The sequence below is a fragment of the Mytilus californianus genome, unplaced genomic scaffold, assembly GCF_021869535.1.
Source record: "Mytilus californianus isolate M0D057914Y unplaced genomic scaffold, xbMytCali1.0.p SCAF_1, whole genome shotgun sequence".
NCBI classification, from domain to species: Eukaryota; Metazoa; Mollusca; class Bivalvia; order Mytilida; family Mytilidae; genus Mytilus; species Mytilus californianus.
The window spans coordinates 122,771,074-122,797,976 of NW_026262581.1; the positions used below are offsets into that span (position 1 = coordinate 122,771,074).

General features: G+C 32.0%; 1 protein-coding gene and 1 long non-coding RNA gene across 8 annotated transcripts in view; one reads left to right on the forward strand and one right to left on the reverse strand.

Annotated features, from left to right (window-relative positions):
- Positions 1 to 2,152: 2,152 nt before the first annotated feature.
- Positions 2,153 to 26,903, reverse strand: part of LOC127711796 (MYCBP-associated protein-like) — a 50,059-nt gene continuing 25,308 nt past the window's right edge. For 3 of the 6 annotated variants that reach the window (XM_052217970.1, XM_052217934.1, XM_052217962.1), the window contains 20 exons: positions 22,198 to 22,352; positions 20,268 to 20,377; positions 19,798 to 19,856; positions 19,485 to 19,591; positions 18,926 to 19,097; positions 18,445 to 18,564; positions 18,094 to 18,157; positions 13,734 to 13,938; positions 13,261 to 13,379; positions 12,843 to 13,065; positions 10,652 to 10,724; positions 9,995 to 10,182; positions 9,207 to 9,353; positions 8,337 to 8,447; positions 7,798 to 7,922; positions 7,379 to 7,485; positions 6,860 to 6,910; positions 4,299 to 4,384; positions 3,546 to 3,746; positions 2,153 to 2,563 (listed from right to left, as the gene is read on the reverse strand). In XM_052217970.1, coding sequence (XP_052073930.1) covers positions 2,471 to 2,563; positions 3,546 to 3,746; positions 4,299 to 4,384; positions 6,860 to 6,910; positions 7,379 to 7,485; positions 7,798 to 7,922; positions 8,337 to 8,447; positions 9,207 to 9,353; positions 9,995 to 10,182; positions 10,652 to 10,724; positions 12,843 to 13,065; positions 13,261 to 13,379; positions 13,734 to 13,938; positions 18,094 to 18,157; positions 18,445 to 18,564; positions 18,926 to 19,097; positions 19,485 to 19,591; positions 19,798 to 19,856; positions 20,268 to 20,377; positions 22,198 to 22,352 — 2,516 coding nt within the window. In that variant the 3' untranslated portion in view covers positions 2,153 to 2,470. Of the gene's footprint in view, positions 2,564 to 3,545; positions 3,747 to 4,298; positions 4,385 to 6,274; positions 6,290 to 6,859; positions 6,911 to 7,378; positions 7,486 to 7,797; positions 7,923 to 8,336; positions 8,448 to 9,206; positions 9,354 to 9,994; positions 10,183 to 10,651; positions 10,725 to 12,842; positions 13,066 to 13,260; positions 13,380 to 13,733; positions 13,939 to 18,093; positions 18,158 to 18,444; positions 18,565 to 18,925; positions 19,098 to 19,484; positions 19,592 to 19,797; positions 19,857 to 20,267; positions 20,378 to 22,197; positions 22,353 to 23,457; positions 23,568 to 26,903 lie in introns of those variants that run through there. The other 3 variants (XM_052217974.1, XM_052217944.1, XM_052217955.1) reach the window with 3 other exon arrangements.
- Positions 23,956 to 26,903, forward strand: part of LOC127712796 (uncharacterized) — a 32,574-nt gene continuing 29,626 nt past the window's right edge. Inside the window, exon 1 of one of the 2 annotated variants that reach the window (XR_007987319.1) lies at positions 23,956 to 24,067. This is a non-coding gene — a long non-coding RNA (uncharacterized LOC127712796). The remainder of the gene's footprint in view (positions 24,068 to 26,903) is intronic. The other variant, XR_007987321.1, reaches the window with a different exon arrangement.

The window sequence follows — 26,903 nt, forward strand, 5'->3', positions numbered from 1 at the left end:
TCACCAAGGCTTAGACTAATTGTACTAAGCTTTATATCTAAGAAGGTAGAAGACCTGCATACCGTTCTTCATATCTTACCTTAAATTACAAAGTTTCTGTCGGATATATGTCCATTGTCCTTGACCTCATTTTCATGTTTCAGCAACTGATTAAACAAAATTGTGTAATCTTTTTATCACATGATATTATAACTATTATGAGTGATAGGACAACTGTTTGGTATAGGATCATTTCAATGTCTTACATGTTTCATGCCATACCATACATGGATCAGTGATAATGTTAAGTTTTCATGGTCAAGTTTTTCAGATATCAACTATATTTTGTGTATAGAATGATTTGTAAAGTGTACATAATCTACTGGCAGGGTTCATTCGACTTTGACCTCTTTTTCATGGTCCATTGTTCAGTGTATAGTTTTAATGGTTAGTTCCATCTCTCAGATACTTTGCAATAGGTCATATTTAGTGTATGGAATGATTGTAAGGCGTACATGTGTCTGGCAGGGTCTGTCTGACCTTGACCTCATTTTCATGGTTCAATGGTCGATGTTAAGATTTCATGTTTATGTCTATTATCAGAAGTGTAAGCAATAGGTCAACTATAATTGGTGTATGAAATGACTAAAGGTTTGCATGTTTGTTCGCCAGTGTTCATTTAACCTTGACCTCATTTTCATGGTTTACCAGTCAATGGTAAATCCTTATCTCAGATTTTTATGCCCCCGCCGTAGGCAATGGGGCCATTAAATGTTACCCTTGACCGTCCGTCCCATTTTTGTTTCCAAACTCTAACTTAAGTTTGCCTCATGCAATATTATGAACCTCATACACAGTGCTAAGAACCAAAACTTGCAGAAAGTTCGAATTTAGGAGCCTAGTCCCTTGCCGTTCAAAAGTTATTCCCCTTTATAACTTGGAAAATTGCAAATTTTTTTATTTCTGCACTCTGACTTAAGTTTGCACACACAAATTTTATGAAACTCATAATGCTAAAAACTACAAAACGCAGACAGAGTTCGAATTTGGGCAGTGAGTCATTTATTTGTTCTAGAGTTATGCCCCTTTTTAACTTGGAAAATTGCAAGCTTGAGCAGGAGTATTCATGTCCTCAGATACATTTTTCTTTTATTTAGACAATAGGTCAACTAATTTTGGTATAGAATGATTATAAGGTGTACTTGTCTGTCTGACAGGGTTCATCTGACCTTGACCTTAATTTTTATGGATTATTGATTATGTGAGGTTTATGTGATATATGTAGTTTCTTCAATAGAATTTCAACATAAATTCAATCCTAATCAGTAAAACAGGCCAGACATTCTTGTTTTAAATTTGGATCAGGAAAGGGAAGATTATTCTACCATTATATTGACTGATGACTGCATCATGTGGCAAATATTACTTGCATATTCGGGAAGATATCATGTTACTGAAATATAAATAGACCCTACTTTGTACTAGACTGACACACAGAGTTAGATTTTTAACATGCTAGCTTACAAATGACATCCTACTATATGCCAACTACTCTTTACTTTAATCCAAAATGCTGCATGCTTGGAAATAACAATTTTACAGACCCAGCAGAGGATAAAAACTCGGGGCCTTCCGACACACTAGACATCAGATTTTTCTGAGAGTTAATGATAAAAACTAAACATAACAGCAATAAAAACGCTGTTACTTTGCTTTTTGTGTGTTTCTGTTCTTGTATTGATTTTGTGTCATGGATGGATACTCATATCCTTTGTTTTTTCTATTATAAAGGGTCTAGGACAAAGCAGGGTTCATATTACATGGACATGTTCTCGCCCTGATATGGTTGTTATTATTACCATTTGACCTTAAACACCAGCCCATCATTATCACATCAAACAATGGATGGATTTGGGTTTTAACAACCAGTGGCAAATACAACATGTATATCAGGATGAAAACATGTTAATGTAATATGAATATGACTCCTGCTTTGTAGTAAACTGCTACTTTGTGCCACATTTTTTACTTGCAAGTTTACAATGTAGCTGTGAACTTGAAGACATGTCACCTACCCTGACATTATTCTAAAACACAGCTGGTCAAGTCTGCTCTTACTCCTAGTAACTAGTGCACATCAAAATTGTATGATTTGAAAATAAACAGAATGAACTTCAAAAAATTTAATATTTATTGGACGGATTATTTTTGTAAAGAGAACAATTAATAATTTTAAACAGTGATTGAACCAAGAAGTTATATCACTTTTTTCAGAACTGCATATCACTAACACCTTTTCAATGTTAGATTAATTCTTTAAATTTATAATCATAAAATCTCAATTATATAAAACATTCATATTTCAATTTCATAAATTTTCAACAAAAAAATTGGCAGTAAATATAAAACAAATATTTCATAAACATCACAGATAGTTTTTATAAATACATATATCTCTCTATAAATGCAAAAGTTTTTTTGAAGGTTTTTATCACAGTTTCAATGGTGGTCTATCTTCACTATCTAAAATACATTCAAACACATTCTCCATTTTGTCCAACATGTCTCCAACAATATAATATGCCTGAAAAAAAAATAGATTAATAAGTTTAATAGTTATTTATTGTCTTTAAAACAAAATCAAGGATTTATACAATATATTTTATGGTATATAATAAAAAGCTTTTGAATGATAGCAAGATTTGTCTCTCTTATTAATTTTTAATATAGCAATATTTCTTACTTTATTGCTAATTTACATGAATGTGGGAAGACAAAACATTACAGACATAATATTACTGTGGATTCGTTTATTTTCTTGGATACCAACTTTCATGGATTGAGGAAAATATGTATTTAAGTGGGTATTTGATTTCATGGTTTTGCCAAAGTTTGCATACAAGAGTTTTAAGAAATGATACTTGGTTATACATTTAAATTTGTGGTTTACCCGATATACTCAGAAAAATTGGTATCCGTAGAATAATAATAAATTCACAGTATTATAAAAGTACTTGCTAAACACTTAATGCAAGCAATATATCATACACTTTTTTTGTATTGTAACTGTTTCCTGTAATACCAATATAATTGAATTAAATACTTTTTTCTGGTTAGATTTTAAGTGTTTTTATTAGAAACCGTATCATCTGTTCTTCCTACTGTTTATGTACCTTTATTTTGGGTGCTTATTTCTATTATCATATAGAAAAACTGTTTGAATCTCTTTTCTGTATGCAGTTCATCATCATTTGCAAGCCAAATGAAAATAAGGTCTGCTACTTGTAAAAGTTTTAAACAATAATGACCTACTAAAATTTCTTGAAATTTTCCTGTTTTTATACTTTTGAGTATATAACCTATCCAGGATAGGTTATGCATTTTATACACTATAGTATCATGATTGGAAAAAAGGGTCATGCTGAAAATATTTGATGTCATAATTAAAAACTGATTGTTGTTTGATGTCAGAAGGTTATTGGAGAAATATCTAGGGTCATTCAGAGACAACATTCAGCTAAATACCGAAAGTGTCAATATGTCTATACATTGAACTCTTATTATACCTTAGCTTGTAATTTTTCCTTGTATTTTCTATATAAAACTGGATCAGAATCTGGTATTGGGCTCTGTGGTGCACTAGTTGGTGTTTGAGTTCTATCTCGACTTTCAGGCTGTAATGCTCCTGGTGTTGCAGATCCTCTACTAGGACCTTTCTTGGCAGGCGGACCAGGAGTTGTCTTCCCTTTGGTATCTGCCTTACCAGCCTGTGAATTTTGATAAATTGGTATCAACTAAAATCTATTAATCTATTAATCAATAAAATGAAATTTATGGTAAAGAAAAGTGAAATAACAGAGTTTCTAAATTGTATTTTGTCAGCATCATTTCTATTTCTTAGCATAATAGTGGATATTGAAAACCAGATGTGCAATTAAAAAATGAAATTGATATGACTCAAATGAACTGAATGCCAATGGTTTTATTGTCATACACTGACACTAATACAAATATTTTACTCTTTTTTTTGATGTGATTGTACCTTTCTTCATGAGATACATATTTTTATGGATTTGCGGTTACCAGTACACAAATTGTAAAATTGAATAATGAACAAAATGCATATTTCAAACTGATTTGTTTTGTGCAAACCCAGAAATTCAGTAACATTAAAACAAAAGATATAAAATTATGTTCCTACCACAAACTAACAAATTGCAATTCATGAATTATTAAACTTTTCAAGCTATTCCAAAGACTTCTAATTCATGTATACAGTATATATATCACTGTTTAAGATATCTCTTTATTATACATACATCTTTTCCTTTAGCTGGTTTGGCATCCTTGGCAGGAGAAACTTTCTTATCTAATGATGGTGTCTTATTACCCTTTGACTTAGAACCTATATCAAATAAAGTAACATATTTTAAATATACTAATAAAGAAATCGATTGTTTATTGGTTGGTTAAAAGTTCACATTAACCAAGACATGTTAGTCATTATTACAATCAAATTTTATACTAAAAGAAATGCTGTGAAAAGCTAATTTCATTTTCCCCATAGAACAATTGAATTAAAATGAGAGTTTTTTTTTTTAGTTTTTTTATGAAACACATGAACAGATGATATTTAAAAAAAAAAATAGGAATAACATATTGACATTCTATAACTATATCCATCTCAAATGTCTATGAGATGGTACCACTTGATAAAACAATAAAAACAACATGCACAAAAACTGAAACAAAATAAAGTAACTATCTTCAAGACAATTTGTATGCTATTCTCCACAACAGATTGTGTGCTGTTAACAACAAAAGTGCAGATTGATTTTACTGTTTAATCAACAGTTCATTCATTTAATCGTTCCATGTGCTCAGTTATGTGCAAATACTCGGTTTTTTATCACATCATTGCCAGTGTTCTCATGCTACCATATTGTGAGAAAGAACAGTGTTCTCATGCTACCACATTGTGAGAAAGAACAATTGGGAGAACTTCGAACTCAACAAACATAATTTTCAACTTATCTATGTTGACTATTATGTAAACGTATGCAAACAAATATATACTTGTGTATGTTTCTCTTTCACAAGTGAAAGATTTATAAAGTAATGAATGTCATTTATCTTGCATTCAGTTAAGTTTAATGTTGTAAACATTTTTTTGGGGTTCTTTTTCTTTTGCAGTGTCAGTTGATCAATATGGCACCAAAATGGTCTAATTTATAACAAATTTGGTGAATATTGTGAAATCAAATATATATTTGTCTATGTGTCTCTTCAAACAAATGAAAAGTTTACAAACTAAGGAATGTCATTTGTTTAGAATTTCAGTTGAAGCTAAACAATTTTGTTTGGTTTTCCCTGCAATATTTGCTTAGCTATTTTGTATGAGACAAAACAAGGCACAAAAAGGATGAATTTATAACAAGTTAATAAAATTTTAACAATAAATTCAAGAGAAAACTAATACAGCATGCTAATACCCTTAGGCGGGGAGTCAGGTATTGGCGGCAAGGACTTTTTTAAAGTTCCTATTGTAGTAGCTGCCGCAGTCAAACGTCTTTCGCTAACTCTTCTTTCTTTAAATCTTTTTCCTGAATTAAAATGCTTTTATTCTATTTTCTTATTCAAGTATAGGTATTTTTACAATAAAGTAAATTAGTTTCCATATTTACATTGATACAAGCTAATTCATTGTATATAACAAGTTATAAATGAGGTATGTATATATAAAAAAACTGAACATCTTGCACTTCCACCTTTAAGCCAAAAATAAAAAAGGTTTTCCTAGTGTTGTCCATCCATTCCTTTTGATAATTACTGATATATTTCCTTTTAAACATTTTACTAATTCGGTAATTTTTGGTAAAATTGGGGTATCTTTAAAAATCATTTCGTTTCATTTAACTTATCATCTGGAAACAGAGGATTTTAATAGTTTTTCTTTTCTTAACAAGAATAACTACATAATAAAGTAAAAAAAAAGTTCTCATGAAGTGAGGATAAAAAGTAAGAACAAACTATCATTATCACCCTTCATCAAACATACTGATAGACTTATATTAGGTATACACTGTAAAGGGAACAACTTTTTGAGGGAGTGTTGGCATACAAATTAGTCATATACCCATTCTTTAAAAAAAACGTGGAAGCCAACAGCAAACAAGCAACTGACATTATATTAACTGAACATATTTTAAGTCTTTAGACCTTATCCATTAAAAATATATAAGCGTTAGTAATATATATATATACCAGTACATGCTTTTCTATGTTATAGAAATACCTTTAATACGATGATCTACCAAACAGTATAAATGAATTGTTTAGAGATTTGTATAGAGTTCATGCTTATAAATATATTATATATCTTCTAATTTCATATGGTCCTAAGACTCCCGACTTATTTTAAGAGAGAATATATGTATAACCATACTCCTTAACATACTTTTAAAAAACTCAGAGATTTTCAACATGAAGTAAAAGATTCATATAAAACCATTTTTTACTTATCATTTAATTATGTTTTATACATGATATTATCATAAGCAGATTGATGTTATCTAAATAACATAGCTTTGTCATTCACATGAAATATAGAAAAAAAGGAGAATTATTGTTAGTTTCATTATTTTAATCGTTTACATCTTTTGTTAACACTGAAACAGCATAAGTTTAAGAAATGCTATAAACAAAAAGAAACGTTATATAAAGTATTAATCTTCTCAGAGAAACAGCATTTTATAGAATTTTCAGATGAAATTTGTAGAACAGAACTAAGCATTTAAACCTAAATCTACTTAAAATAACATAAGTCTAAGAGGAGCTATGAACTGAAGATGGTCATGCCATTTAATGGGAGACAACTCACTATCACTGTCCAAATGGACGGAAGATGTTTCACGAGAATATCCTTCTGTAACTATGATATGCACAATAAAAATGAAAGAAATTTCAGGGTGTTATTAACATTTAAATAGCTGAAAAAGTACATTAATACTAGTTTTACAAAGATCAAAAATTTTTCTGTCAACAGAACTCTATATTAAATATTCATTAACATTGAAGGAAAATAATTGTTATAGAGTGACATTTTTTTTCAACCTTTGTTAAAATAGACAAGAAGATAAAAAGATTAACAAAAAACAAAAATGATGTAAATATATGCATTATGATAAAAATCTAAACTGAGTAAACCCTTTATCCAAATATAAAATACTCCAAGATGGCAGTAATGCTTTATATAATATGAAGGTATCATAATCCAACAAGCCATTTCCACATGCAGATCTTGGTAATGATCCATACACAATTGGGAAAATGATTATATTTTAAATGACACTTCAGTTAGAGTTGCATGTTATAATGTGACACAAAGTTGATAACTTACTGTCCTCTATTTGATCCAAAGATTCTCTTTCAGGCAGTCCCATCACTTGTCTTATAGCTATGGACTCACTCACTATATTATCTACTGTCTCCAATAATAACTCATACCTGAATTATAAAAATTAAAATAGGGTTAAATTAAACTACCCGTATCATCAAAATTATACTAAAATGGATGTAAATAATAATAAATAATCTGAAACAAATGTTAGTACTAAAAGAAAAAAAAAAATTCAAATAAACAATAAAATCCTACTCAAAGATTTGTAAATTTGAATACATGCATTCGGTCTTGAACCAATCACCTGTAAAGAATCAGAAATAATACAATTGCGTTGTTTATCCGATTAATCTATATTGCTTTAAAAAAGTCTGCCTTGAAAGGTTAGAACTGTTGGATCTTTTTTCGGAGGCTCTTACCCAGCTTTATATAAATCTTTTTTGATAGGATTGCTTGGACTATAGGACATTTTAGACACATGGGTATTCATCTGGTGGAGGAAATCTTCCTTTCTTTCATCGTCATCATCCATTGCCATCAACTCCTGTAATAAAACATATATAAAGTTAGGAACACATATTCTATAGATTTAGATCCATAGCAAGGACAAAAAATATAAAATGAAACCATTCCTTGGAAGTAGTGTTTTCAAGGTATTACTATAAAAAGAAGTTTATGAAAAATTAAAAGAACATAACATAACTCTATATACAAACTTCTGAAACAGTTTCATTGCAAAATTAAAAAAATACTTATAAGAATCTCTTTAATTCAATAATTCAAAACAATTTTTTTTTTCAATACAAAAGGTCAGAAGCACCATATGAGTGGCTTTCCCAAATAAAAAGGTCAGTACACCTGGCTTAGCTGTTGGCATAAACCAGTAAATAATATAAAACATGACTTTCTCAATTGCAAAAACAACCCCTCTTTACAAGTAATTATCTAAGTAACTTACATCTTTCAGATCTTCCACAGATAAATCCCATATCCTGTCCTCTTTCTCTTCAGGGTTTATTTCAGCATACAACTGTTTCAGTGCCTGGACAGCATCATGAGTGTAGAAAAGCTATTAAGAATATAAAGATCAAATTAAAAAATTTAATTGCACCAATTCGTTGCTTAAATAGAAGAAGAATGTGTCAGAGAACACGAATGCCCCCTCTCAAGCTTTGCAATTTTCCAAGTTTAAAAAGGGGCATAACTCTAGAATGGTAAGTTACTCACTGCCAAAATTCGATCTCTGTCTGCAAGTTTTGATTTTTAGCATTGTTTATGAGTTTTATAAAATTTGGATGAGGAAAACTTAAGTTAGAGTGCGGAAACGAAAAATGGGATGGACGGAAGGACGGTCAAGGGTAACACTTAAACCCCCCGTTGCCTACATATTTACAGTTGTTATTTCATTTTTTATTTTTTTTTAAACAGTCTGTAATTTTTTTTTTATCTAAATCATCAGTAGAACATTACAAGTTCAATATTCAGAATCATTATTTTAACAGTTTTTACCCAAAACTAGAAAAACAAGAATGTGTCCATAGTACACGGATGCCCCACTCGCACGATCATTTTCTATGTTCAGTGGACCGTAAATTTGGGGTCAAAACTCTAATTTGGCATTAAAATTAGAAAGATCATATCATAGGGAACATGTGTATTAAGTTTCAAGTTGATTGGACTTCAACTTCATCAAAAACTGCCTTGACACGGGACAGACGTTCGAACGGACGGCGGAACGAACGGATGAACAAACAGACGCACAGACCAGAAAACATAATGCCCTATTACTGTCGTAGGCAGGGCATAAAAATTTGTAATAATGTTATACCTTAGGATTATTCCTAGAGAATATTTCCTCCTCAGTTATATAAGCATCTACAGGTGACGGTGGTCTATCTTGTATCTTGATACCATTGATGATATTATGGAGGATATTTCTTACAATCTGCTCAGCTTGTTTCTGTTGTAAATCTCTCTGTAAGATAACAAAAAAAATAGATGAACAATTTCAGATTGTATAATGCAATCAAGTTAAACCTTTATGCACCATTTTTTAATTTAAATTCTAAAATTAACTGAACTAATTAAACACACGAAGACTCATAGAAATTGGAAATCAGTGCCAATAATATCAATAAATACAATGCTTCAACACAAAAATAATTTTTGAGTCCTTTTGGGGAAAAAAATGCTTATTACTCTTTACAATATTTTGGTACATTGTATTATACAAAAAGTAGGCATTTAACTTTTGAAGTGTTGGACCTAAAGTGGTCCACTTACATTTAATTAGCTATGAATGTCATACTGTTGTTCTGTTAACTGCATGCTTTCATTTAACTGGCATATACCGTAATACCATGCTTGCAAATCTTGTTTCTTTTTTTAAACAAACAGCATAACAATAACTTAGACCCTCAGACCTTAACTGGTACCCATAATCTCAGGCTTCAGATAACAGTATTAACTTTCAATATAATGGGTCAAACAAAATAGATATTGGTCTTGAATACAGCCAACAGCTTTTTGCAAATATTTTAATTCAAATTTACAAAAGAACTTTTCAATAACAAACATCACTTTCAACACTTATTTTGAAAATTATTTTTCACATACCTCAAGTTGTTCTCTTTCCTTTTGGAATTTATCTTCCTGTAAAGCAATACCCCTTAATGTAACTATTAATGAGGCTCCTCCACATAACACTGGACGGGTCTCAAATTTCCACTGTTCTGTGAACACACCAGCATTGGGGGATTTGAAAACAAATGGAAACTTCATTGTTTCTCCTGGTAGAATCACACCTGTAAGACAAAAAAAAATGTTTAAGGAACAACAACTTTTCATAGTTTCTGTGCAAAATCATTCATTCGATTATAGGCAAAGTTTTTCAAACATTTTTTTTTTTAATTTGAATTGCTATCTGCATGATCTTATGGGAAATACTATGTATTTTTACCTGCTGGGGTCTTGAGGAAAACACTGGTACTTACACCTACTGGATCTTATGGGAAACACTATGTATTTATAAGTGTAGGGAGTTTCATTCAAATTCATTGAAATACAGACTTTTTTCATTTAAAAAGCATTTGACTCGCTAAGTAAAATTAAGAATTGGAAATATAAATCTCAAAGCTTGATTTCTGTACAAAAACAGGAAAACGTAACAGCACAATAGAGTCCTCAATAAGTGTGTGATTGCCCTGAAAAAGGACCAATCTCAAAAAACAAGTTTACAAATGTTATATTTTTATAACTCAATATAGTACATACCACTACTGTTATTAAAATAGAACCTCTGAACCTGCTGGTGTACCAAATCAAATGGGTTATCTTTAGGTAGTTTCTGAAGAAAAGAAAATGTTATGGGTAAATACTATAAATTTGTCATTTAAGTGTTAACTAGATTCATTCATCCATTTTATGCTTTAATGTTTTCATTCAATGGAATTGTGAACTGAAACAATAAAGCCAAGTTTCACATGACCAATGAATCTAATTTTTTTCAAAATGTCAAGCTCTAAACACCTTTTAAATATTACCTGTCAACCAAACAAGCCAAGTTATGTTTAGCTGATTCATGGCAACCATAATAACATAAATGGTGATCAATACCAATATTATTTTTTATTGGTGTATACAATTTTCATTGTTCTTTTTTCAAACAGTGTAAACATTGTTGATGTTGGTTTTGAGTTGAAAATGATAAATTGTAATATCAACTGTTAATGAGAAATTACATGTGCAGAGAATAAAATCAATTATTAATGTTTTAGGCTTAAATGTCTGGGGATTATAATTAAAATTTTAATTAGTTTCTTTCAACAAACTAATAACAAAATTCTCAAAACATCATATTTTCAAACAACAAAAAAAAGAACAAAATCTGAAACTCTAATAATCAATAACACATGTACCATATCAAAATAATCTTCTTTTGAAGCTATCTAAAAACAGAAATTACAAATACAACTTTCAAAATGCTGAAAATATTTTATTATAAAACATAATAAAATAAGAAAACATTGCTGTGTGTCTGTGTACCTCAGTGCTAATTATTGGTACAGTTTAGATTCAGACAAAAAATATTTCTAAATGTGCATCTTTATGACTTAAATAGAAGCACATCAAAATTTCAAAGTTTTTTAACATAATAATTATCTTTTATATTTAGTTTCAATAGTTTTATGAATCAATGATACATATGAAACCCTTGAAAGTTAAATTTTAGAAGTTTACCTATAAAGACCTACTGTAAACCAACTTATTTTTGTGGATACTTTATTTCGCGATTAGCCCTTTCTAGTCTATTTCACGGTGATTTAATTTCGCGATTCTCAAATTTACTTGATGTAGTTAAATTATGGAATAATCCAAGTTTTACATATTCGCTACGATTTATATTCGCATTATTTTCTACTCGCGAAAATCTCGAATATAAATCGCTCGAGAAAATTAGTTGGTTAACAGTATTTATTGAAAGAGATAAAAAACTTTTTAAAAGATAAATGTCTTCTAGTTCATAAAGCCACCATTACATGTTTCCCTCAACATTCCACTACAGTCAAATCCAAATATATGTACTCAACAACAAAAGAAATGCACCACCTTCATTAGTTTCTTTGGAGTAAATTTTTCTATTGCATATTATATTTCTATAAACCGTTAACACAGAGATATGTCTCGCCTATTTGTTATTTTGATAATGCAAATGTTGAAATTAAAATAGCAATACTTCAACATGTAAGTTATGCAAATATTCAAAGACAATGAACCATGACTGATGGTACAGGGCTAAACAATCTCCATGGAAATGAGATCTGCCAATGCTAATACAACTTCATACCAAATACCATCGACTTTTCATAAGTCGTTCAATTAAACAAACCTAAACACAAACATTAACTTGTAAACTATGTAAAAGTTTCAAGTCAATGAACCATAATGAGGGGGTGGGGTTATATAATCTCCATGGAAATGAAAATTTTAAATACCAATACACTTGCATACCAAATATCATTGACTTAACATTAGTGGTTCCCCATAAACCGACCTAATCACAAACTAATACATGTAAACTAAGCAAAGTTTCTAAGTCAATAGACCATGACTGAGAGGGCGGGGCCAAAAAATCTCCATGGTAATGAGATGTGCAATGCTAATATAATTGCATACCAAATATCATTGACCTGCCACTAGTGGTTCACCATAAACTAGACCTAATCACAAACTAATACATTGTTGCCGCGGCTGACGCCGGAAACAGCATACATATGTCTCACTTTTCACCAGAAATCAAGGAAAATGACTTTGGTTTTCAGTTTCATAATCCGATTCTTGTCTAATAACCAATGTGAAATTGACTTTTCTCAGACTTTTGATTTTTGACTTTTGAGGTTTAATTCTTCATTGTCTCCACTAACTACTGAATGACAGGTTGATACTATCATGCATCTAAACCTACCTTCCAGTCATAGTACACAGCAGTGGTTCCATCATTAACAATGTACAGATAAGATGTCACCCTGTCACCAGAATATGTCTCAAATGTCACCCTTCCTTCAATACCAACTTGTCCCTGGTAACTATAACCATCACCAATCCATCTAGCTGGCTGGCCAGCAAAGTTCAGTGAAGGTCCAAAAACATTTTGGTTGGTCTGATCTCCTGGTTCCTTCTCTGCATCTCTATAAAAGGAACAAGTTTATGATGACAATACTAGTTATCAATAACAAATTGTAGAATGCAACATTCATGGAAATTGCAATGTAAATTGAGAAAGAATACATTTGAACTATAAGTTTTTTATACTATTAATGTCAATTTTTACTTCTAAACCTACTGATTCCTATCAGAGAGATCTTCAGTCAGAAAGTACTTACATGTCCTGGTCATCTAAATCATCCAAAGACATTCTATCTTCATGTACAAATTCTACTTCAGATTCAGGTCTCTTCATCTGAGGCTGGTTTGTTCCTATGATTTCAAGGGCATCAAATTCCTGAAATATGGATTGATGGCCTCTTTTAAATAAACATATTACATTCAGAGTATTACAACACATGTACTGATAAATAATTTATGATGCAATGTTCAAATGATTTTTATGTTAGATTTGTTGAACAAAAATACAGAATAAATTCTATACAAAATAGAAAGAGTAACCATTGATAGTATTCATCTACTATTGTGATATATTTAGGACACTAAGCGCGAGAATTTCTTCAATGAAACATAAAAACATGTAAACATCCACAATATTTTAATTAGTAGAAATAGTGTACTGTATTACTACTCCGAGGCTTGTGCTAACATTTATATTCAATGTGTCAAGAAGTGTCTATATAATACTTACTGGTTTATGAGGATCTAGTTCCTTGATATATTTGCCCAGTTCTTTCTTCCTTTTCTCCAAGTAAGGAGCTTTGTGCCATGGATAATGGACTGGTGCAGTATGAGTAGGAGCCCAGTGCCAACCTTTCTCATCACGTATACTCTTAGGTATACCTACATGTGTTACTGGCTGGGGATATCCTTTCTCGTTCTGTGTCAGAGTCATACTGTAAAGATATTAACATTATTCCTCAGCTGTCAATAAATCTTCTATAAGTCAAAAAGTTTTCAACAAAAGGATGAAAATATTTCCAAAAATCCATAAAAAATAAAAAATCCATCACATTTTTTAAATATAAGTAGCATCAACAATGGAGATGGAAAGAAAGCTACAAATATTGATACCTTACAACAGAAAAACCACAAAAAGGTAGAATTACACAGAATCCATCTACAAACTTTGTTACCTACCTTAATCCTGAACACAAACTTAAATCAGTTGGATTACGTCTGAAATGTCCATTTATAACATCAATTTGGACAAACTAGGGAAAAATAATTGTTTAATGACCTTATAATAACAAATAGATTACCAAACTGTTTTCTTTCCTTACAAGGATATTATTTTTAAAAGTAAACTGTTCAACTGTTTAATATTTATTTAATAATGTAAATATGAACAAGAAATGATTGTAACAGGATGCTGTTACGAAGTCTCCCAAACGAAGCTCCCATAATTCGAAATTCCCAGGGTCGCCTGACATTGGGCAACGTCCAGTGAAAATTGGTTTGGTCCAGTAAAGTTATATGCATTAGTGATGCCTGGGGACTAACCTTGTATATCATTCAAATCATCTTGGCATGACAAACCAGAATATATATGGTTTAGGGGTGGAGATCTCAACCATTTACAAGATACTAGAATATTGGGGGTGGGGAGGAACCCCTGGGGACTGGCCCTATACATCATTCAAATGTTCATTACATGACGAACAGGAATATATATGGTTTAGGGGTGGCGATCTCAACCATTTACAAGATATTAGAACATTGGGGGTGGGGGGAACCCCTGGGGACTGACCGTATACGTCATTCAAATGTTCTAGACATGACAAATAGGAATATATATGGTTTAGGGGTGGGGATCTCAACCATTTACAAGATATTAGAACTTTCTCAAATGGCAGGGGGTCGGGATGACCCCTGGGGACTAACCCTGTCTATCATTCAAACCATCTTCGCATGACAAAGCAGAATATATATGGTTTAGGGGTGGGGATCTTGACCACTTAGAAGATATTAGAACTTTCTTAAATGGCAGGGGGTTGGGGTGACCCCTGGAGACTAACCCTGTATTTCATTTGATGTGCTTTATCATGACAAACCGGAATATATATGGTTTAGGGGTGGGGATCTCGACCATTTACAAGATATTAGAACTTTCTCAAATGGCAAGGGGTGGGGATGACCGCTGGGGACTAACCCTGTATAACATTTGATGTGCTTTATCATGACAAACCAGAATATATATGGTTTAGGGGTGGGGATCTCGACCATTTACAAGATATTAGAACTTTCTCAAATGGCAGGGGGTCGGGATGACCCCTGGGGACTTACCCTGTATATCATTCAAACCAACTCAGCATGACAAACCAGAATATATATGGTTTAGGGGTGGGGATCTTGACCACTTAGAAGATATTAGAACTTTCTTAAATGGCAGGGGGTGGGGGTGACCCCTGGAGACTAACCCTGTATTTCATTTGATGTGCTTTATCATGACAAACCAGAATATATATGGTTTAGGGGTGGGGATCTCGACCATTTACAAGATATTAGAACTTTCTCAAATAGCAAGGGGTGGGGGTGACCGCTGGGGACTAACCCTGTATAACATTTGATGTGCTTTATCATGACAAACCAGAATATATATGGTTTAGGGGTGGGGATCTCGACCATTTACAAGATATTAGAACTTTCTCAAATGGCAGGGGGTCGGGATGACCCCTGGGGACTTACCCTGTATATCATTCGAACCATCTCAGCATGACAAACCAGAATATATATGGTTTAGGGGTGGGTATCTTGACCACTTAGAAGATATTAGAACTTTCTTAAATGGCAGGGGATGGGGGTGACCCCTGGGGATTTACCCTGTATAACATTTGATGTGCTTTATCATGACAAACCAGAATATATATGGTTTAGGGGTGGGGATCTCGACCATTTACAAGATATTAGAACTTTCTTAAATGGCAGGGGGTGGGGGTGACCAATGGAGACTTACCCTGTATTTCATTTGATGTGCTTTATCATGACAAACCAGAATATATATGGTTTAGGGGTGGGGATCTCGACCATTTACAAGATATTAGAACTTTCTCAAATGGCAAGGGGTGGGGGTGACTGCTGGGGACTAACCCTGTATAACATTTGATGTGCTTTATCATGACAAACCAGAATATATATGGTTTAGGGGTGGGGATCTCGACCATTTACAAGATATTAGAACTTTCTCAAATGGCAGGGGGTCGGGATGACCCCTGGGGACTTACCCTGTATATCATTCAAAGCATCTCAGCATGACAAACCAGAATATATATGGTTTAGGGGTGGGGATCTTGACCACTTAGAAGATATTAGAACTTTCTTAAATGGCAGGGGGTGGGGGTGACCCCTGGGGACTTACCCTGCATAACATTTGATGTGCTTTATCATGACAAACCAGAATATATATAGTTTAGGGGTGGGGATCTCGACCATTTACAAGATATTATAACTTTCTTAAATGGCAGGGGGTCGGGATGACCCCTGGGGACTAACCCTGTAAATCATTCAAACCATCTTAGCATAACAAACCAGAATATATATGGTTTAGGGGTGGGGATCTTGACCACTTTCAAGATATTAGAACTTTCTTAAATGGCAGGGGGTGGGGTAACCCCTGGGGACTAACCCTGTACTTCATTTGATGTGCTTTATCATGACAAACCAGAATATATATGGTTTAGGGGTGGGGATCTCGACCATTTACAAGATATTAGAACTTTCTCAAATGGCAGGGGATCGGGATGACCCCTGGGGACTTACCCTGTATATCATTCAAACCATCTTAGCATGACAAACCAGAATATATATGGTTTAGGGGTGGGGATCTTGACAACTTAGAAGATATTAGAACTTTCTTAAATGGCAGGGGTGGGGGTGACCCCTGGGGACTAACCCTGTATTACATTTGATGTGCTTTATCATGACAAACCAGAATATATATGGTTTAGGGGTGGGGATCTCGACCATTTACAAGATATTAGAACTTTCTCAAATGATAGGGGGTGGGATGACCCCTGGGGACTAACCCTGTATATCATTCAAACCATCTTAGCATGACAAACCAGAATATATATGGTTTAGGGGTGGGGATCTTGACCACTTACAAGGTATTAGAACTTTCTTAAATGGCAGGGGGTGGGGGTGACCCCTGGGGACTAACCCTGTATTTCATTTAATGGGCTTTATCATTTAGAACATTTTCAATTAAAAAGTTTGTGTCTATCACGAACGGTTTTCAATTTATAATCATTTGAAAATTTTAAAAAATAAAATCCCATAGGGTTCTATAGTAAAACCCTCTTTTCTTTTTGCCCCTCAAAGTATCCCTTTAAAAACCCCATTGCAAAAACAAAACCCTGATTGCACCACTAGACATGTTAGTCTAACATATTGTGAAACCCTAAGTTAATCCGACAAGCGGTTTTGGAGAACGGGTGCGGACAAGTTCAAATTTAAAAGCGGCGGAAGAAGAAGAAGAAGAAGAAGAAGAAGAAGAAGAAGAAGAATAATAATAATAATAAGAACTGAGCAAAAACAATAAGTCTTCCCAAACTTCGTTTGGGAGACTTAATAAAAGAAGATAAGGGTCATACATCAATGAGACAGATGTAACCCTTTAAATGAGACTGCAGTAACCCTTTAAATGAGACTGCAGTAATGCAGTAAATGAGACTGCAGTAACCCTTTTAATGAGACTGCAGTAACCCTTTAAATGAGACAGCAGTAACCTTTTAAATGAAACTGCAGTAACCCTTTAAATGAGACTGCAGTAACCCTTTAAATGAGACTGCAGTAACCCTTCAAATGAGACTGCAGTAACCCTTTAAATGAGACTGCAGTAATGCAGTAACCCTTTAAATGAGACTGCAGTAACCCTTTAAATGAGACGGCAGTAACCCTTTAAATGAGACTGCAGTAACCCTTTAAATGAGACTGCAGTAACCCTTTAAATGAGACAGCAGTAACCCTTTAAATGAGACTGCAGTAACCCTTTAAATGAGACAGCAGTAACCCTTTAAATGAGACTGCAGTAACCCTTTATCCACACTTACTGAATGCCTGTATCGTCATCTCCAAATCTTTCCTGTTGTTTCCAAAATTCACTCCCAACACGATCTTTAAATAGAAAAGTTTACTTCACAGGTGATATTTTACTATATCTACATGCAAGAAAACCTGATAGTCAACTAATATCTTGCTGCTTTTTAATTCTAAATTAGAATACACAATCAAATAAATAATTTGCTGCATTGAACAATAGTTGTGTTGAAATCATACAGATCAATTAAACTGTGGATAAAGTTTTTGTATGGAAATTCAAGTGTTTTCTAACTGTAGAATCATAATTGGAATTCAAGAATTCATATTTTAAAATATCATTAATTCCTTTAAAATACACTTACATCCTTTGCCATAGTCAGTAAGGGGTATAGTTCTATCAAGTATATATCTCTCCTCTTGGATCTTACGATAATTATCTGCAGCATTCATTGCTAAGTCTTCAGGATTCTTTTGTAATAATTCTGAAAATAATATTGGTATCATAGTTAACAAAAGATCGTATTAAAACAGACATGTCTGTATACTTTTATTTTAAAAAATTCTTAGAATATTACCTTAGTTTAAGACAAAGTCATGCTTTTCTTTATTTAAAACTAATTTTTCATGAACATGTGCATATTTCAACAATTTTGCATGGCAATCAAAATTAGAAAATTATACTGTCATGAACAGGGAAATATAGTGTAATACAGTATTCTTGGAAATTGAACTGTCCCAAGTAGAGAAATATCATATGGTGTCCTACTAGAAGCTTGGTAAGACCAGACTAATATATAATTTTCTATCTTACAAATAACAATCAATTCATCTAAAAAGTCTTACTAGATATATAGCCTTGCTGCTTCTTTCTTTCAATCATTTTCATTTGCCAGTTATGTAAAGCTTTGTTCTCATTAGCATGAGATGGTGGTTGGTGAACACGTTTTTTCTTCTCATACTTAAGTGTTGGAACACTAGTTTCTCTTTCTAGCTCCCCTCCTGGTACTGTTACATCCTAAAATTGAAAGCAAGTTTTAATCAGTTTTATATATCACAGAAAATACGCAAACAGATCTGTGATAATTAATCTAAAAGAATGTGTAGAAAAATTTTATTAAGATTTGTATATTAAATCTCTGAGAGTTAAAATAATAAGAGTTTTTTTTCTGTTTCAAGTTTGGGGCCTCAACTGTTTTTTTGTCTTTACATAAACGTTATCTAGATCCAAGTTATCAAATGTCTAAACTAATTGTCTACAAAGAAACCAACAATATTAAACAATCAGGATCTTATGCAATGGCCATACAGTCCTGTCAGTTAAAAGGAATTTTACTAATGTCTTATTCTAAAATATAACCCCCCTTCAACTGAATTAATTGAATCTGCAGAAGATTAAACATACCAGGAGGTCTCCTTTTTCCAAAGCTATCTTCTTGAATTCTGAGAAAGTACCAAGTAAACTGTGTGGTAAAACTGACCCATCTTGTGAATATCTTGGTCCAGCAAAACCTAGGAAAATTCAAAGTTGCACAATAAGGAGTGAGCAACTCATCATGTTTACCGTAACACAGTTTTAGTGCAAAAGAAAAGCCTTTTCAAACATTAACCACTGTTCAATTTTGATTTTTAATAACTAATTTTGTGTTTTATACATAAACATATATATGTCTTCCGAAATTTAAAGATTAACACATTAATATAAGGATGATACCTACCAGAGTAGTCTGGTACCTTTATAGGTGCATCAGGTGGAGCAGGTCGGGCAACAGTCACACTATAAAATAAACAGAAAACCGGGTCCTTTCATCAATTTAATAAAAGCATATTGTATAGGTATATTTTGTAAAGCAGTAATATCGTATTTTAATTCTAAATATTAAAATTAAGGCATAGAATTATAAAAAGTTTTTTAACTTGTACTTTTTGGGGGTGGAGTGCTTTTCAATGCTTACATGATCTAAGCTTTCATACGAAAAAACTTTCTTAATTTGGAATTGATAACAATTTGTTAAAAAGGCTTCAATATTCAATGTTAAATAATCAATTATTCAGTAAATGATTTTAATTTTTTCATGGTATCCTACAATTAGTAAATTACTATACACATATTGTTTTATATAAGTTCTAATTGGAAAAAACTCATGTTTCTTAGATCAAATATTTATCAAATAATTAAAAGTCTCACATTTTAGGCTTTGGTTTGTTCAATTCTGACTCAGGTTTCATTTTCTTGACAATGACCTTGGCAGTTTTTGGTGACCTCTCCTTTTCTTTTGGTGGTGATGTATCAACAATCTAAATTCAAAACAAATTTAATTTATACATCAAACATTTCTAAAGAAACACTGAAAAAGTCTGCCTAAAAGTACTGCTAAATTTAATGAAACATAACATAAAAAATATTCAAGAGCAACCAGAATTGCTTGATAGTAGAGTTGTCAATGTGGGGCAGAAAAATATGAAAGTCATTCTTCTGTTAAATAAAACTCCATTTAAGCTTCCAGACAAGGCAGAATTCACACACAAAATAACAAATATGACCTTTAGACAGAGAAATGAAAAACGGGAACATAATTTCTACAAAAATATCATAATGGTAACTATTGGATACATGATAAAAACATATTACTAGTAATATATTTAATAGACACTGATAGTTTCTTAAAATTTCAGTCTACACATAGTTTATTGTGACCTTGATCGTTTGAGCTCTATACTTTGAAATCAAATGAGATTTTCCCCTTCAAATGACTGAATGGATTATTCAAATATATTATCCTGAAATCAAATATCAATCTATTTAGTTATAGTAGTTGCAACCTTGACTTTTGAGTCTTTGGTCATTGATTTCAGTTTCTATAGAGGCTGTTCTCTCTCTTGAAGGCATTATTAACATAAGATTAATACATACTATGAGTATGATTCAAAAGTCAAAAGATATCTTAAAAAAATTATGTCTGCAAATAGAAATACAGTGCATTTTTGTCGTACTGCCACCTTGTGGGCCAAGTAAAATTGTTTCTATTAGTGAGGATGGTTATGTAATGAAATTTATATGACAACTAATACATTTTCAAAAAGTGGTCTTTGGAAATAAATGGAAGAAAGTGTTGGACAATCATTATAAAGTAGCATTAAATTGAGGGAGCACTGTATTAACTTATAACCAGACCGTCATCCTTAATCATATCATATTAACATAAACCAAGATTGACAAAGTTCCAAGTAAGTTTATGAGGTGCAAGAAATGAAAGGCAATTTTCAAAAACAATCTGATTAGAATACTGATCTTGTGTTCAAGCTTTGCCTACAAGGATCTAACTACAATCCGTTTTAGTTTCTGTTCTGGTAATTATTACATAAGCTAATGAAATTTCAGTCTTCAAATTTTTTAAGGTGTGTATTAATACGACAAAACCAGAGGATCCTAAAGGTCTTTAAAAGAGAAAGCAGAATGGAGTGTTTTCAGATCCTTGTAAGCAAAGCTTGGACACAATGTGCTTTTGTTTATCATAATTCTATTGACAATTATGTTGAATAACTTTTGTATCAAGAGCAAACTGATATCAAAATGGTTTTTTATTTAAATTCTTTGACATAGTTGAAAACAGAATAACTATGAGAACTTTCAGTCAGGGAAAACATGGTTTGTTTATTAGTTGAAGTTGGCTTTGAACTAGCTTCAGTAACTGTGAGGTCTCTTTAAGATTGGTACTTTTGTGTTTTTTGTGCTTTTGTTAGCTTTTTTTTTGTACTTCAGCGGTTGTTGGTTGCTGTCTGCTATATCTGGTTTTTAGTTTGTTGTTTATAGCATATAACAGGCAGTTTGTTTCAAAGTTTGTTGAAGGTTGTACAGTGCCCTTTAGTTGTTAACATACTGTTTCTTTGTTGTCTCATGTGAATAGTTCTCATTGGCAATCAAACACCACATCTTTGATTTTGAGACTGGAAATAGACATTTCTTTATATCAATGAATCCTCCTAATAAAAAGGATTGACATCATTGACTTATCTTTCAGGAAATTTTTTTTCATTTTCAAACAAAAGAAATAAAAAATTGCTTAAACATGTCCCATAGATGGGTAAATTACTACATGTACTAATAATAATCTTACATTCTTCAGGTCTTCCTCCTTGATTTGAAGCTTCTCAATCTCTTCATTCCAAAGTACATTTCTGGTGGGTGACTGATTTTCATCAGTAGCATCCTGTGATGGGGTAGCTGATTTCTCTGGTGTCCCTCCTTGGTTCTTTCCTCTCTTTATCTTATCTGGAAATAAATATCAAATTATTTAATTTATGCTGATCATATTAAGAAATGTATATATTTGATGACCAATTTATATAACTTGGAATGTGCTTTTTATGATTACCCCTTTTCTTTTAAGATATGTCAAATAGAAAATGTTGTGATGTTTGTCTTGTCTTCTAGACTAAAAATTTTGTAATGTTTTTGAAAGGTAATTCTAATAAGACAAATTGTACTTTATTACCTTTTCAATCATTAATATTCCCATATCACAAAAGGTCGAGAACAGATGGCTGATATCATTTTTGAGCCCAAACATTTTACCAAATATTGCTCATCTATATATATTTTCACAAATATGAAAAAAGATAAGTCACAAGAAGTTTTGAACTGAAGTGTAATGAATGATATGCAGTAAAGACCAAGCAATAAAATATTTTGATTAGCACCTTTACTTGAAAGCATCAAAGACTCAATATATGATCAGATTCTATTACTATTTCACTGTGAAATGCGTCTTATGTAGTTTTACGTGTGAAAAGAAAAGTGATAGAATGAGTGTAATAATGACGTAAATCTCAAACGAAAAATGTTTTTCAGTCAACACTTTAAGTGTCATTTAAATAATAAAGGATGCATTCAATATTCTTTTACAAAAAAAAAATGAAAATATAAAAGTGAAATTGAAGAGAAAGTTCTTAAATGTTTGTGGGAAAACACATTTCTTTTATGTCAAATAAAAAATAAGAATGTGCATTCAAAATGGACCTTTTCATCGTAGTTCATGTTTAGTGAAAAAACAAGTGTCATCAAATCTCCATACAACAAATAGTCAGCAGGTAAAAAGTTCGTAAATTTCAATAAACTGTCACTGTGAAGAGTTTAAAAGGACAAATTTTAGGTCCATAAAATTTTCTACTCAGTTGACATTAAGAGGTCCTTTACAAAATACATAATAAACATGAAATTTCATGACAATTCAAGAGCTTAAACCATAGTTGGTATGTCTGACAGGATATCATAAGTGCAATTAAAATAATAAAATAAAAAATTACCTAACAACCTTTAACCATGTTTTTCAATGTACTTTTCTCCACAATATTAAACTGCCATATAAATAACTTACGCATTCTATTCAAATATGAAGACCATTGACAATAACTATGATGCACTAATTTATTAAAGTATCCTTCAAAACATCAAAAACTACTTTGTGAAGAAAAAAACCCATGTGAAAAAATATAAAAACATAGAACAATTATAGCATAATTGGAGTTTTGGATATTTGTCAAAATGTCTGAGTGTGGTAACTAACACACTGTAGAATTAAAAACAATCAAAATAGATTAAATATCAAAATTATCTCACAAATCAACAATTAAATGCTTATTCAATGGAACATAAATATATACTGGTTATCAGCTCACAGTAAATTGTGCTGTTTATCTAACCCTATACCCAAAACATCATTAATTAGGCAGAGTGTTTATCTAGCAACTGAACCCCCTTACAAAGTATTATATAATTCTTAGGAATCAAGACCCCCCAAAAAGCACTATTCATTTAATTACTAAATCTATCAAGATAAAATTACAGCCACATATATACCTATATATGTACTAGTACATGTATATATATACATTTTTGAAGAGAACAATTATTACAAATTTGAACAGAACTTAAAACATGTGATCAGTAATCTCATACTGAACCTGTCCAACATATTTCAAAATAATGTGAGTATATTTTTCACTTTTTCCAACATTTCCTACTTTTTCTTCTTTTTTGTTGACTAAAGGACTCATTTACATCCACAAATTGAAATAAATTAAGGAATATTTTAAAAGGAGAGTTTTTAGTCATCTATCCAGTATCTTAAATCTTTTTACAAGTTAAATTCCAGAACTAATATTTCTAAATAATTTGAACAACCTATGTAAAAAATCTTATTAAAAGAGTGATAGCTTATAAGTATTTTGAGCTTTCTTTCAGTATTTCAAGCATTCCTTTATAGGTCAGTATAATTTGTTTTTCATTTTGTGTTTTTGCGATCTGTTATATTGTTATGATAAGAGTTATTAAAGTGCTTTTCATTTTTTAAATCTACTGATCAAGATTTAAAAGGGGGAGGGTTGAGAACTACAACAACTAGTTTACCCCCCACCCCCATCCCGGTATATATTGTATACCCAATATCTTCATTTACTAATATTCAGATTATACTTGGTAAATTTTTAATGACTAAAATCGCTTATATAAGAAAAATTAAATGTAAAAACCTTTAAAATGAACAAAGAAACATTACGTAAAATTCATCAATCATTTCAAGGCAACTTGCTTGATCAATAGACAGACCCATAATTAATCAAATAGGAACTTTGTGCTTTAAACATTATACAACTAAGAATAAAAATAAAATTACATAACCTCAATATTGTGAGACATCCAAAACAGATAGACAATAGATACAGTAACAATATTAAATTGTCTCTACAAACAATAAACTGTTAACACAGAGATATGTCTCGCCTTTTTGTACTTTTGATAATGCAAATGTTGAAATTAAAATAGCAATACTTTAACATGTAAGTTATGCAAATTTTCAAAGTCAATGAACCATGACTGAAGGTACATGGCAAAACAATCTCCATGGAAATGAGATGTGCCAATGCTAATACAACTGCATACCAAATACCATAGACTTATCATAAGTAGTTCCCTTTCAACAAACCTAAACACAAACATTGACTTGTAAACTATGTAAAAGTTTCTAAAAATCAATGAACCATGATGAGGGGTGGGGCTTTATAATCCATGGAAACGAGACTTGCAAATGCCAATACATTTGCATACCAAATATCATTGACTTAACATTAGCGGTTCATCTTAAACTGATCTAATCACAAACTAATACTTGTAAACTAAGCAAAAGTTTCAAAGTCAATAGACCATGACTGAGGGGGCAGGACCAAATATTCTCCATGGAAATGAGATGTGCTAATGCTTATACAACTGCATACCAAATATCATTGATCTACCACTAGTGGTTCCCCATAAACTGACCTAATCACAAACTAATACATGTAAACGAAGCAAAGTTTCAAAGTCAATAGACCTTGACTGAGGGGGCGGGGCCAAATAATCTCCATGGTAATGAGATGTACCAATGCTAATACAACTGCATACCAAATATCATTGACCTACCACTAGCGGTTCACCATGAACTGGACCTAATCACAAACTAATACATTGTTGAAGCCGCCGCCGCCAACAGCATACCTATGTCTCGCTTTTTGACTCCGTCAAGGCGAGACAAAAATCTATAAACAAACTATTAAACAAGAGTGCACACGCTGAAATGTCTCGCCTGCTTTACTTATGATTCAATTTATGTTGAAAGTTTGTAACATGAAGGTTTTACTACAAGTATCACATAAACTTAACATTATCAATGTTCTATGATAATGAGGTCATGGTCAGATGAACCAGACCAGACAGACATGTACATCTTGCAATCATTCCATACACCAAATATAGTTGACCTATTGCTTATAGTACTTGAAAAACAGACCAAAACACAAAAACTTAACATTGACCAATGAACCAAGGTCAAGGTCAGATGAAACCTGCCAGACTGACATGATTCCATATACCACATATAGTTGACCTACTGCTTATAGTATCTGAGAAAAGGACCAATCATGTAACTTTAACCTTGATTACTGATCCATGAAATGAGGTCGAGGTCAGGTGAACCCTGTCTGACAGACATGTAGGCGTTGCAAGGAACCCATATACCAAATATAGTTATCCTACTACTCATAGTAAGTGAGAAATTCACATGACAAAAAAACTGTAATTTTTTTTCAAGCAGTCGCTGAACCATGAAAATGAGGTCAAGGACAATGGACATATGACAGACGAAAACTTCGTAGCATAAGGTATCTGCATACAAAGTATGAAGCATCCAGGTCTTCTAAATTCTGAAATATAAAGCTTTATACAAATAGTTTACGCCGCCGCCACCACCGGATAGTAATACCTATGTCTCGCATACTGCGACTTTTGTCGCAGGCGAGACAAAAAATTATCCATTACAATGTTTGCATTGTAGAAAAATTTCTAAATTCTGCTATAGACTGTGCAATTCTTAATTCTTTCAAAAAGGCGAGTGGAACTAATGAAAATAGATTAAAGCATAAGTAAGAAAGATGTATTGCAAAACTTTCAGCTATTTTTCATAATTAAATTTTCTAATACAATAATATAAACGTTAATGCATAAACAGGATAAGTATTACAAATAAAATATCAATAGTGCCTTCATTATTATCAAACCTTTAAACAATAGCAATATAAAATATTAATGTCTCAATTTAAAATAACAGCCACTGATGCTGATATTTCCATCATTTCAAGGATATAGAAAATGAATCATTGATGAACATTTATTGATGATACTTGTCAAGCTTCATGAAATGTTCATGAAATTTTTGTAGCACTAGCTTCAACAGCCAATATTAAAGCACGAGTCATATTATTTCTTTTTATTGAACATATTTTACTGTTCAGA